The 12,527-nt window shown below is 45.9% G+C and overlaps 1 protein-coding gene across 2 annotated transcripts in view; it reads right to left on the bottom strand.

Annotated features, from left to right (window-relative positions):
- Positions 1–12,527, bottom strand: part of pcdh19 (protocadherin 19) — a 54,185-nt gene that overhangs the window by 18,834 nt on the left and 22,824 nt on the right. For both annotated transcript variants that reach the window (XM_053429544.1, XM_053429545.1), the window contains exons 3-4: positions 6,075–6,133; positions 4,176–4,348 (exon numbers count right to left, since the gene is read on the bottom strand). In XM_053429544.1, coding sequence (XP_053285519.1) covers positions 4,176–4,348; positions 6,075–6,133 — 232 coding nt within the window. The remainder of the gene's footprint in view (positions 1–4,175; positions 4,349–6,074; positions 6,134–12,527) is intronic.

The raw sequence follows: 12,527 nt of genomic DNA, 5'->3' as shown, positions 1-12,527 counted from the left end.
TCCCGCAGAGATTTAACAACGACATGAATCTTAATCCTTAAAAAGCCACGGCTCATCCATATCCAGGAGGAATTAAAGTGTGAGCTATGACAATCAAAGGAAGTCGGGGAAAAAAAAAAAAATAGATTCAGCTTCTCTTTGTCACCAGCCCCCTCAGAGTCGGTTCCCTTGCTTCTCCCTTGACACTAATGGTTCTACGGAGCCAAAGCTAGCATGTCGCACATTTCAACCAAATCCCCCTAACTTCACAGACATGCCTATAAAGATAAAGGAGGAATCATTTTTATACAGCTCTTCTTCTCAGTACATAGTCACGGGCGATATCATCCGTTCTTTATTCTTATGGTGGCTACAGTGCGAGGGTGCCATTACATGTTAAAGATGGGCCTTTATAGATCTTAAGAGATTTAATGTAATTTGTTCTTCAGATACATCCCTAATCTAATCCACCGGGTGAGGATGTTTCAGGTCAGGCTTTCAAAAAGAGCACACGCGGCTCTTTAGATTCTTGGAGGGGATTCAACAAAGAGGCATTCGCTCAGATTTAACTCTGAAATCTCTTCACGGGCACTTCGCTGAAAGTTACCTTGGTCGTGGCTGGTGCAGGAATAATGAATAGCGCTGTTGAAACCGCATCAGTCAAGGGGAAAAGAAAGCATAAGCGTAGTGGACGACAGCCAAATATCAAAGTCCTGTACTGACACAGAGAGGACGGCGGCGGGTGAGTTAGCAGCTGAATGGATTCCCACATGAAAGCCCACGGTGATGACGTGGAGGCGGGGTCTTTGTGTGGAGGTAACGACTCGTCTCCGGGGCAAACAACACTGGTACGTGGCACTGGGAACTGTAAACATTTGCACTGTAAAAGCCTGAGAGCATAAACCTCCCTCCTTCCCCCCTTCCAGCTTCCCTTTGTACTCAGCACTTATCAACACGACCGGACAGAACAATAATGACACACACACACACACACACACACACACACACACACACACACACACACACACACACACATACATACTCGGCTCGTGTGTGTGCCGTCGTCCTTTGGCAATTGCAGTCTCTCAACTTGTTTTCTGCCGTCGCTGGCAGGAGAGACGCACTGTACAACAGAGTGAGTCCCAGAAGACATCTGAGCAGCGGGGTGTTGAGTGAACAAGCCTCTTTGTTTTCTGACAATCGCCTCCATTCACTCACAAGTAGCCGATAGTGTCCATTTTCCTCCGATTAAGACAGATGAGCTCAAAGTAAGAACCGCACCGTCGCATGACCGCAACCGCCGCGGTTCTCATATCTTACAACACGAAACTGTTCTATTTCTGCCGCTGCACTCAGCTTCCACTGAGGGAAATGAAGAGGAGGCTACTGTTCTCTTGAGGAGGCACAGAACGAAAATCTGACGATGTAAAAAATCCTCCCACCGTGCCTTCTAACCATGTAATTAGACCGTTGAGACGGTAATAGAGGGGCGATTTCATTTGCTCTGTCATTACATTTCTGCCCGTGTAAGGATCTTTGGTCAATTCATTTAATAATTATAAACCCTCATTACTCTCTGGTGTGACCACTGCTGATGACTGACTTTCAAAACAAAGGGAGGAAAGGTTCGGCCGAAGCCATTTTGTGAAGTCGGGATTGAGAGAGAGCGGCCGGGCCAAAAGTGTGAGCGTGCAGCTGACCCCGATATGAAAAATAGAAGAAGAGAAAGGGAAAGCCAATAACAAACCATCTAATTGTAATTCCAAACAGATACTTTGTTATCATCTTTCCTCTCCTGGTCAAAACAATGGGCAGCGCTGTGTAATAGCCTCTTGCTGTGTTTACCAGCAGTGTGGAGCCGCATTACACATTCAGGAGGCATGCATCCATTTTGCTGAAACAGATACAATCATCGGTGGTGTTAATGAAAAAAAAGGAGCTGCCGGAGAGAGCTCTCCCCACTTGTAATATTCTCCATGTACATCATTTCTAATTGTCTCCAATAATGAGATCTCACAACCAGACGACCTGTCGGCGTGCAGCTTTCTTTTTCTAAGAGGAACTTTTGCAGGTTGTGAAGTAATTACGGCTGGCAAACCGATAGTCAGCAGATTCACTCTTCATTACCGTCCGATGCCACCGAGGGAAAACAACCAGTGCAACCTGATTCGAAGTGTCACCATACTCCAGGGTCCTGTATAAATATATATATACGGCTGCTTCAAGACGTGCACTGGTCTCCAGATTAGCTCCTGAACGGGTTACGTGTGAGAACGCACATGTCACAGTCAGTTCCTCACATGTTCCAGAGGGTTTTCCCTGCCATGTGAGAACACAGGGGGGGGGATAGTGTCCCGAGAATTCACCGTAAGTGAGTGGGTAACACGCGACAGGCACAAAATGAAGGAAGAATACAAATGTCTCAGGATGAGAAGAGAAACCATTCACATAGAGGATGCCATTAAAGGCCAGACGCAGGTGTTGATGTGCTGTTAACAAACACACTGCAGCGGAATCTATATGTAAAGTCTGTGCTCTATCTCCATCCCGCCGCTTGCCTGAATCCATGGAGATTATCCCTGGTAGTGTGAACGTGTCTGACCCAGAGACACCTGCAGCGTTCTTTACATATACAGCTCATGTGATATATGTATTTCTCTTAAAAGGTAAAGCCCAGGAAATAGAGATTTCATGGTGTTATGATACCGATACAAATATAGGGGAGAAAGAAATGTACCAATACGATTTGTTCTCATGCGTACAATGTAAACATAAATAAGGTTTTGATATCTGCAATACGCATGCTTGTGGAAGTCTCATATCAGTGAATTGTTATCGGCCATGCAGGAAGTACATATGACTCCATCCTGAAAAGTGCACGTTGTCTCATGTTATTGCTTCTAGGTCCAAGAACGTCAACAGCTAAACTGATCCAAGTGAAGCGTTTGCTCAGTTAAATACAACCGAGACCAGGATGAGCCGACACGTGACTATTACTGATTCTTCAACCGCACCCACACACTTCACAGCCCACTGATAAAAATAGATAGATAAATAATTTAGGAAAAAAAAAAAAAAAACATAATCTTCATTCCTTTATGCATTTTTATAAAGTAGGGTTTCTTTTTCGTTATCTCTCTCGCTCATTAAAATGGATTCTCTATACGAGCTGAGGAGGAAGAAAGCAGTGAGTGAGTGAGGGAGCAGACTGGCTCACTGGGGCAGTGCGAGTAGAAAAGGGAAGGAAGCCGAATTGTGTGGATGTGAACTGAGGGAAGGAAAAACTAAATTTGGCACAAGTTCCCAAACTGGAGCACAACAAAAAAAAAAAAAACGTATAGTTCTGTACGTGCTGTCCTCGAGAGTGTGTGCTTTAAAAATAAAATGTCCGGTGTTTCCTGCTCACCCAGATTAAAATGAATGTGAGTCATCCTGCAATTTTCACACACGCTGGCTCTCGTGCTCGGCTGAGCCGCTGCACCTGTGCATGCGGTGTTTCCTTTGAGCTCAGTAAATACCCTCAGGTGCATATAGTAACATCCTGCTCTGCTCCAGACGGCTTTATCCTGCGCTCTCCGCTCTGCCTCTTACTGACCCACTGTCTCCCTGCGTCTGAGTGGCAGTAGTTAAGAATGAACATGACCCTCAAACTGACTTCTGCCAACCGAGTGGATGTCTTTTTAAACGGTGAGTCAGAAATGAAACATCAACATTAATTCCCTGCTAAATGATCCCTCTGAATAATGGATGAGGCCACGTGGAATATGTAGATTTCCACCTTCTACCTTCGTGAGCCTAATTGCTGCCATTCAAGCAGATCTGAAGTCAGGCCCCGGCTTCACGAGCTGACATGGCTGCTATCAGTCAATAATGTTTGCCTGAGCCTGTATCAAAGGGTAGCCTGGGCTGTCAGAGATCCCTCACATTTGCTGCTCTGCTAGGACATCAAAGATGAAAAAAGAAACTGTGTTGTTATTCATACGTGCACTTCTGAAGCAGCAATGGGCATAATGCACCTTAAAAGATGCTCTGGAGGCTTGAAAACAGACTCGAGTGCACACAAAAATACACATTGGTCTTATCTGGAAATTGGCAAAAACATACTCCAAAGGATTTTGCAAAACTCTAAACCCCCACAGTGCACGCACAAACACACAAACACACACTCAGACACACTGAGGCACGGAGTTTCTTACCTTGGTCGGGCAGCTGGCAAACGTTGGGGGGGACAGTCATGTTCAGCACGTCATTCACAGCAGTGTCAACATAGTGTCCTCTCTGGACATCGTGTTCACTGTCGGTCTGGTCGCTCTCCTCATGACCGCTGTCCTTCAGACTGTTCCCCTCCAGGTCCTTGAATGTCGACGTGCTACATGGGGGCCAGGAGGGGGGAGAGGGAAGATGTTGATTAACTGTCACGTCGCCTTGTCTCACACGCTCTCCTCCGTCCCCTCGTCTCTGATGGTTTGTGACGAGCTGTCCGTCTCTACGTCCGTCCCCTTTTTACGTCCTTCCTCTGAATTCCGTGCCCTTTTTACGCGAGTCAGTTCCGTGAATTCCAAACAGATGAATGGTAATTTCTTTTTAGGATAAATCTTTGCAAAAACGTGTGGTGCTTTGCAAAGATCAAAAAGGCCCACTCCAGCCTCGCTTGAGGTAACCATGAAATAAGAGGAAGGTTTAAATCTGTTGAGAGGCTTTTTTGGGGGATTACATGGAGTTTTTTCTCTTTTTTTTACCTTCACAGATACTAGCACAGCAGTTACAGCCCGTTTCAGACGGGGACATTTTGGATGGATGCTCTGACTTCAAGGACGTGGGACTGAACAAACAGGAGGCACTCACTCACTAGAATCAAACAAATACTGCAGTAATCAGGAATTCCTGGAAGGAAGATGGATGCAGGAAACGCTGGGAGCATACAAACTGAGCATCTGTCTTGTTTGGGGCTCACAGTCAATAAAGAGGGTGGGGTGGCGTGGTGCACAATCAACAGCTGCACAGTAACAGCATGATTTCCCTTCATTTGATTTCTATCCCACTGGAACAAATTCTGCTTTACAAACAACACTAAATAGGGGTGAATATATGAGCATGTGTTCTTGCGTGAGGAAAAATATATGAATGAGTTTGTGAGAGGGGAGCGAGGGAGGTAAGAGAAGAATAGGCGGGAAACAAATGTGTACAAACAAAGAGGAAGGTTGAGGAGGAGGAGAAGAGGGACAGGACGAGGAGGCTGCATTCCCCCAGCCTCACATTCCCCAGCCTGGGAGAGAGGAGAGCAGTGGAGGTAATGCTGGCTCTCTGATGTTATCACTGTAATTGCACCTGTCCCAGACCATAGGCTTACTGGCTCCTGAGGGGATTTCTTTGTAGTGTGCTGCGGAGGCCCACACTTGAATGCTCTTTGTTTACATTAATGCAAGGGAATCTTTTGGGTGGGAAATTGCCATAATGGCTTTTCAAAAGACCGGGGATGGCCTCAAACAAAAGGAAGCCAGGAATGTTCCGTGGCTGCGGGTAAAATGGGAGAATTGTAGTTTTTGAAGACAGCCTGGTGACAAAAACCTCCACGGCTGCAGGGTATTATTGTATGACCCCCTATCCCGACCCCCCCAGTCCTGCATTCCTGCAAACCTTTCTCATATCTTTGTCCAGGTGGACTGAATAACAATGCACAATGGAGATGTTTATTCTTCACTACTCACCCAAGGAAGAGAAAGGACATAAAGTCTTGGCGAACAGTGGAGAAATGCCTTGAATTGAATTGAATCATTAAGTGCACGAGCCACATGTGTTGCCAATGAGGAGTGTAATAAGGTTATCTGTAACCGCTGCTCGCAGATTCCACCGCTCTGTGTAATCTCATAATCTGAAAGTATGAGTTTGTGGCTCTTTTCAACAAGTGTCTCCTAAACGTTTTGTGCAGAATAATATTTATCCCCGAATCTTATCCTCCTCATTGCAATTACACTGAATGAAAAAACACGCGGGAAGACATTTAGCTGCAACGGTAGCTGTGCACTCATTAGATAAAGCAATTACAGATAACAATGGTAACGAGGTGCTGGTAACAATTCCTAATCAAGACATACCTTTTAATGAGGTGGGCTCTGCTGTTCACGTAACTGGCGTCAATGGAATAATTCTCCGTCTGTAAGAGAGCGATGCAGGGGGTGGTGGTGGGGGGGGAGAGGGGGGGGTAAATGGGTGGCATGGGGGTGGGAGGGTTGTGGTTGAGGGATGATGGGGTGCAACAGAGAGGGAGAGAGAGAGAGAGAGGTACTTTTAATAATGGAAGCAAGCAAAATAATGTTACCAGTAATTGGCTTTCAGTAGAAATGTTATTTTACACAAAGGCCCCGGTGAGCAGCCTCGGATTTAATACGGCTGTATCCTATTCTCTCTCAAAGCACACACACACAGAGAGGCTGACTGGGAGCTAAGAGCTGTGGAGAGTGCTGCAGTGAGCGCAGCCTCTCTCCTCCTCCTCCTCCTCCTCCTCCTCCTCAGCCGCCCCGCTCTACACCCCTTGCCCCCCCCCCCCCAACACCTCAGCCCACCATCTTTAAAAATGTCGTCATTAGGGAGGACAGACCATCGTGCAGACAGAGGGAGAAGAAAAGTTTCCCTTTTTTTTTTCTTCTCTGAACTCTTCACTTTGACCATGTTCGAGGAGACATTAATGTAGAAATATTAAATAAATAACTGCGAGAGAAGTAGATGAAATTAAGAGTGTACCGGGGGAATCTTAACTCCGCAATTGCAGATGAAAAGGGTTCTTCGGAATATGCATACGATAGATCTCTGACCCACATTAGAGAACACAGTTCAAAGGCATCCTACATTCGTTTATTTAAAACATTTATTTAGCGGGGGGGGGGGGGATGTCTGATGAGTAACAGCGCGCGGACAGAGGAGGCAGTGTACACCGAGCAGGTCGCCGCCTCCTGCATCTGCCAAGCATCAAGTCGCACCAGGTAAGATGTCAGAAGGCCAAAGGGTATCAGGGCCTCTCAAAGGACTCTCCCAGCTCCTGTGAAAAGACAGGATACGACCCTTTCCACAAAGTTTGATAAGATGCAGGTGTTTTCGGCAGAGGGAAAGCAGAGCCTTCACTTTAAATTCCACGGGGCAGATAGTGAGTCCTGATAACGGCCGCGAGTCGCTGGTTTACTCTCCGAGGGAAGTCTACAGTACAGATATCCAAACAATGTGGGAAAAGTCACCCCCGAGATAAGAAAGGTTAATGTAGGCACGGAAGAAAGCAGTGGCTGATTATCAAGTGGGCTCCATATTCAGGGGAGCAGTGGTCCCGCACAGCACCGTCACACAAACAGAGCTCACCGTCCTTATTGGACTTTAACTGGGTTGAATATTTTGAACTTTTTCCGCATAGCCACAGAGTCTAAACAGCGTGGATGCAGCTGCAGGAGAAATGTCAAACATTAGTCCCGGTCGTCTTGGATCGCTGCTGAAATAAATACATAAATAAATAAGAATCATGCTGGCATATTACAGCTGCCAGTGTCTGGTGTTTACCTTTGGCAAATAGCGCCCCTGACCTGTTTGCAGTCTATGAAAAATGTAAAAGCTTGTTAATGCTACTAAATGCATGTCCTTGTTTGTCTGGATTCTTGGTATTGATGCCATTATCTCTTGGCTCCTAAGACAACATATACGCTGTGCAGCGTTATTATCTGACTGCTGCTGACGCCGTTCTTGTCTCCTCTGTTGCAGGGAGCTTCGTGTCTGTCGGAGGTGCATTTATCTTTCAATATTCTGCAAAGTGCATAAGTACAGAAGCTGCTGTTCTCCATCTCACCTCATTTAGTCTTAATTGTGTTTTTGCAGGACGATTATGTAATGATAAGCAACAATGCAAGGCCAGGCCTCTGAGTGGGGTTTTGCTGAATTATGATGCAATGTCTTTGTGCCGAAGGTTAGCATCATTCCATCTCCTTTTTTTTCTATCATTTACCCCTAATTAAACTCTCACTCATTACTACAGAGAAGATAATTTATAAAAAAGGATTTAATTAACATTTTATTATTAGCCCTTAATTTGGAGCACATGTTTGTTCTCTTGTATTACCCCTGACTCCTTTTGTTCCTGTTCAGCTTGACTCCATTAAATATCAAAGGTAAAGGCAGCGGCAACCCACTGAAACTCAGTTTAATCATGAATTAAAAATGTTGGAATTTATTATTTAGATATTAATATAGAACATACATTATTTCACTCGTATTTTATATTCCTTATTTCAGAAAGAAGTCTGTGATTTTATGAAATAATCTTTTTTGCAGCTATCCATTTGTCTGCCCGCCCACCTGCCCTCTATCTATAAGTCTGTCTACATGAATAGTGCATCATGTACTGTGATTGCAAATACTATATGTTCCACCTGGGCTCCACTTTGGTTCCAGGGAACATGAATTAAACTGCCTCATCTTCTACAGTGGCTGCGCATCCGGTGAGAGCCTAATGAAAATGCAAGGCATGAGTAACAAGGGGAAAACTTCATTTAAAAGACAAGATAGAACATTTCTTGTGAATGTCACTCTGAATGCCGCCTGTAATTGGTTTGGTTGGTAGATTCCGTGTGAGCACGGGCAGAAAAAGGACAGCAGTATATGACCCTGCTCTCAAGTTGTTCCAGTCCTGAAATGGAACTGTACTTTCCATAATGCAATTCTCTCTCAGGAGTTTTACATGGAGCCCTCTTAAGTGTGTAGCCGGTTCATCCAAAGGAGACTAATATTCCACCATTCAGTGTTTTTGCAGACCCGTCTCCTCCCCTCCAGCTCATATTCAACACGGCAGCTTTTCATTGATCCAAGGATTCAGTGGAGATAACCACATTTGGTAGATTCCGGAATTGTCAGTGGGATAAAACAAATACTCCAACACTTCGGGGCATAACCTGAGGCACCGATTATTCAGTCAACACCGCCTATTCAGTTGAAGAATGGGATGCATTAGCGTATGCAGGCTTCCTGTAAAGAAATGTAATGTCTTCCCCCACGTTTCTGATTGACCTCAAACTGGAGGACATGTCAATATATCTTGCGGGAGGTCAAGTTTCAGGCAAGATGATGAGGACTGCTTAGCTACAGCGAAGATGCCACAAATGGCTACTTAATCAGGTTGGACAATGTGTTGTTGTGATCTGAGTGGCCCCAGTTTGGCGGCCAGAGCAACTCTATCTCCATAATTATTGTTCCGTTTCATCTGGGGGACTGGAGGGAGGAATGCAGTCCCCGGTGCCGCCTGGTGACTGATAGGTAGTGTTGAGATGAGTGGGGAGGGAAGTGGAAAGAGAGTGGCGAGAGAGAGGGCGAGGATGGGAGGAAATGGGTGAGACTTGACCTGCGGGAGACGTGCGGTCCAGCTGCTGCAGCCCAGTGGCTTTCCCCTTTTCACCCTGTGCTTCTTTCTCTTCAGTAAAACCTGAGGCGCGGGGACGACGGGCTCGCCGCTCTGCCACTGAGAGGAAAAGCAATCTCCTCGCCTAGTTGCTGCCGTAAGATTTGATTTGCCTTCCTCCCAGCGTGACAATTGGTTCTGTAGTCTGGATGCAAGTGTATTCATTGTGTGGGGGCATGGGGAGCGGCAGAGAGGAGAGGAGGGGTTGGGGGGAGTGAAGACACCAGTTGTTACACCAGTAAACACCCGACAAGTTCAGCAGATGTCACACAGATAGGAGAGAAAGAGAGAGAGAAAAAAAATGTCATACAGCTGCCCCACTGTATGCATCATCGTGGCTGACAATGCACAGTACATTTTTTAAAAGGATGCAAGTTAGGGAAATATGGACAGTTGCATTCACATGCACTTAATAACATGCAATGTAGAAAAAGGATGCAAAAGTTGGTCTGTTCTTCCTCAAAAGATGTTATTTTAAACTGACATCAAAAACCAAAATGATGCTTGAACATAAATGCGTTACATAAACTCTATTTACTGCCTATGAGCTTAATTGCTCAGAAATAAGATGCACTCATGCAGGGGGTGGGGCGGGATGCACAAGACTGCATCTAGGACCATCATGAAAACTCGATTACACAAGTGAGTGTTTCATGTCTGTCATGGATGCAGCTCTTTAAAGTCATCAATTTAACTGACAGAAAACATCCACCCGTGATTGTTGTGGACACAAAATGCTCTCACTGCCACAGTGAAAACGCACAGTTTGACCGTACAGAGCAACAGACGAGACGGAATCAATTAAAACTGTCGGATCGAATTTTGCTGCCCCCGGTTCTGTGTTTGTGCAGTCGGAAGGTTGTGCCTCAGTTTATTGTTAAGCAGCTTCCTCATGGACTCCCCTCGGTCCCGGAAGGAAATGTTACACATAATGTGCCTTGTTATTGATATCCCATTGTTGAAAGGGAGGGGGGTGGGGGGGAGGAAAGAGATCCAGAGGGTTTACAGGACAAATCAACACAATTAAAAAAATGAAAAGGGAAGGTATGGTTGTGAAAAGAATAGAGATGTTTTAGTTTTTTTTTTAAACAGACGAAGGATGAAAATGGCTGTTAATACATCCACGTACTCCCCAGCTCCCATGTGATTTTGCAGTGAGGATGCGGAGGAGTTTATAAGTGTCTGTGTGTGTGTGTGTGTGTGTCTGTGTGAGTGTGTGAAGCGGCGACTTTCTCATCCTATCCACTGTGTCTATGAAAAGAAATGCTTCACTCGGAGCCTCTTGCACATTTACATTCTTGCACACACAGACTCTCTCTTTCTGCTTCCCTACAAAGGCACTGCTCCAACAATCCCCGAGTTGCACGGCTGTGCTGGCGCCCGACCACCACGCCTCCGGGTCGACACCCAGCCGCTCACATTCAGTCTGTATGACACCCATGACGAAGACATAGACCACCAAAGCTCACCCTCCGAGTGGGTTTATATTCTGTTCACCGTGTGAGGAGGAATAAAACTGCTCTTCGGCCCCTGAGCTGCCATAACCCTCCTCCACATCCACTTCTCTGCCCTCTACTTCAGCGACCATCATCACCAGCTTCTTCCCGATTATCGAATTTCCCATAGATGCTCTGCCATCTGCTAGATTATAGATTTCCCTCTTCCTTTAGAGAGGGCACGGCCCCTAAGGGAGGATCAGTGGTAAAAAGGGTGAAAGAGTGCCTGAGGCACAGCCCTGGTTGTGGATGAGATTACATTTTCTATTTCTGCCTGCTAACGGGGGCCCGCCGTGATGAATACACAGACTTGTTACCATTTAATATCAACTGGCTCCCCTGCAAACTCAAATTATACACAATCAATTGTGACAGAGGGCTACATGTGTGACAAATAACCTGCCACATTCTCTGCATCATTTCACTTCATCACCCATCAATTCAACCCAAACCCGGTAGCCCATCTGGAAATCAATCATGTTATGAAAGTGAGTGATTCTGTGGAGAGACGGCTTTTAAAAGCTTCCACGCGCCTGCTGTGGTTCCTGCGTTTCTGTCGTCTCTGTGGCCGGACAAGAAAAATAAACCGGGTGAATTAAGAGCTATTATGAGGTCACTGGTGTCCTTGTGTTGAGTATTGTTTCAACAAATTAAGTAACAGCTTCTCTGAGAGACAATGAAACAGATACGTAAACACACCACCACTTCCTGCTGGCATTTCCTCCTCCTTTTTTCTTGCCTTCCTGTGTGAAATCAAACAAATACTCGTCCACTTGACCCAAAACAACCCCCCCCCCCCCCCCCCCCTGCTCTCAGAGGAGCCGAGGAAAACAGACAACGTACTACAGCCACGGATCGCTCCACCTGCATCACCCCCGCGTAGGAAACTGCAGATCATGCAGCTGTCTTCTATTCTGAAACGGAGACAATCGTCCAGACAAGTCTCCGTGTCACTCAGGCCGACAGGCTCCACAGAAGTCCAGTTAGTAGATATGTGATTAATTATACATACATTGATAGAAACAACATTGATTATTCATGAGCTACTCAACGTCAAAGCTATTTCCCTCCCTTTCAGCATGATGAAAAGATTTTAAATAATAGACCCCCTCTGCAGACGCCTGCATTCCAGCGGAGTCGGCTGATGCTAAAGAGGCTTAAGTCAGAGCTGTTGTCTAACCAGGGAATCACTGCTCAGGCCCAACATGTCTCAAACTGTCGCTGGTTGTGGGGCTTCCTGGCCCGGTGTTTTTGTTTGGTCTTTGTCTTTAGAGACACGGCTGGTGCTTTTAATCCTTTCAGACGGAGTTATAGTGTCCACTAGGGATGAATAAGGTCTCCAGCGTCACCCGGCCCATTAGGGCTGGGTAGGGTTTCGTTTAACACCTGTTCAGCGTCCAGGCCTGTGTGTGTTTTCAGACTGATTCTATCTGCAAGTCAGAAAGAGAACCTGAGAACCTCGGCGAGATAAGGATTTGTGGTTTTACATAGTAAAAAAGGGGGGAGGGAGGAAAGAGACTTCACTGCGTTCGCTGTTTCCTTAAAGAAATCGGCTTAGTTTTCTTAAAGCCTGTGGAGCCCAATCAAACCGAGTAGCAGGAACTTCCCCTTTGGTCGAGTCTTGA

This window comes from Pleuronectes platessa, chromosome 8 (genome assembly GCF_947347685.1).
Source record: "Pleuronectes platessa chromosome 8, fPlePla1.1, whole genome shotgun sequence".
NCBI lineage: Eukaryota > Metazoa > Chordata > Actinopteri > Pleuronectiformes > Pleuronectidae > Pleuronectes > Pleuronectes platessa.
This window is presented reverse-complemented; position numbering and strand designations above follow the sequence as displayed.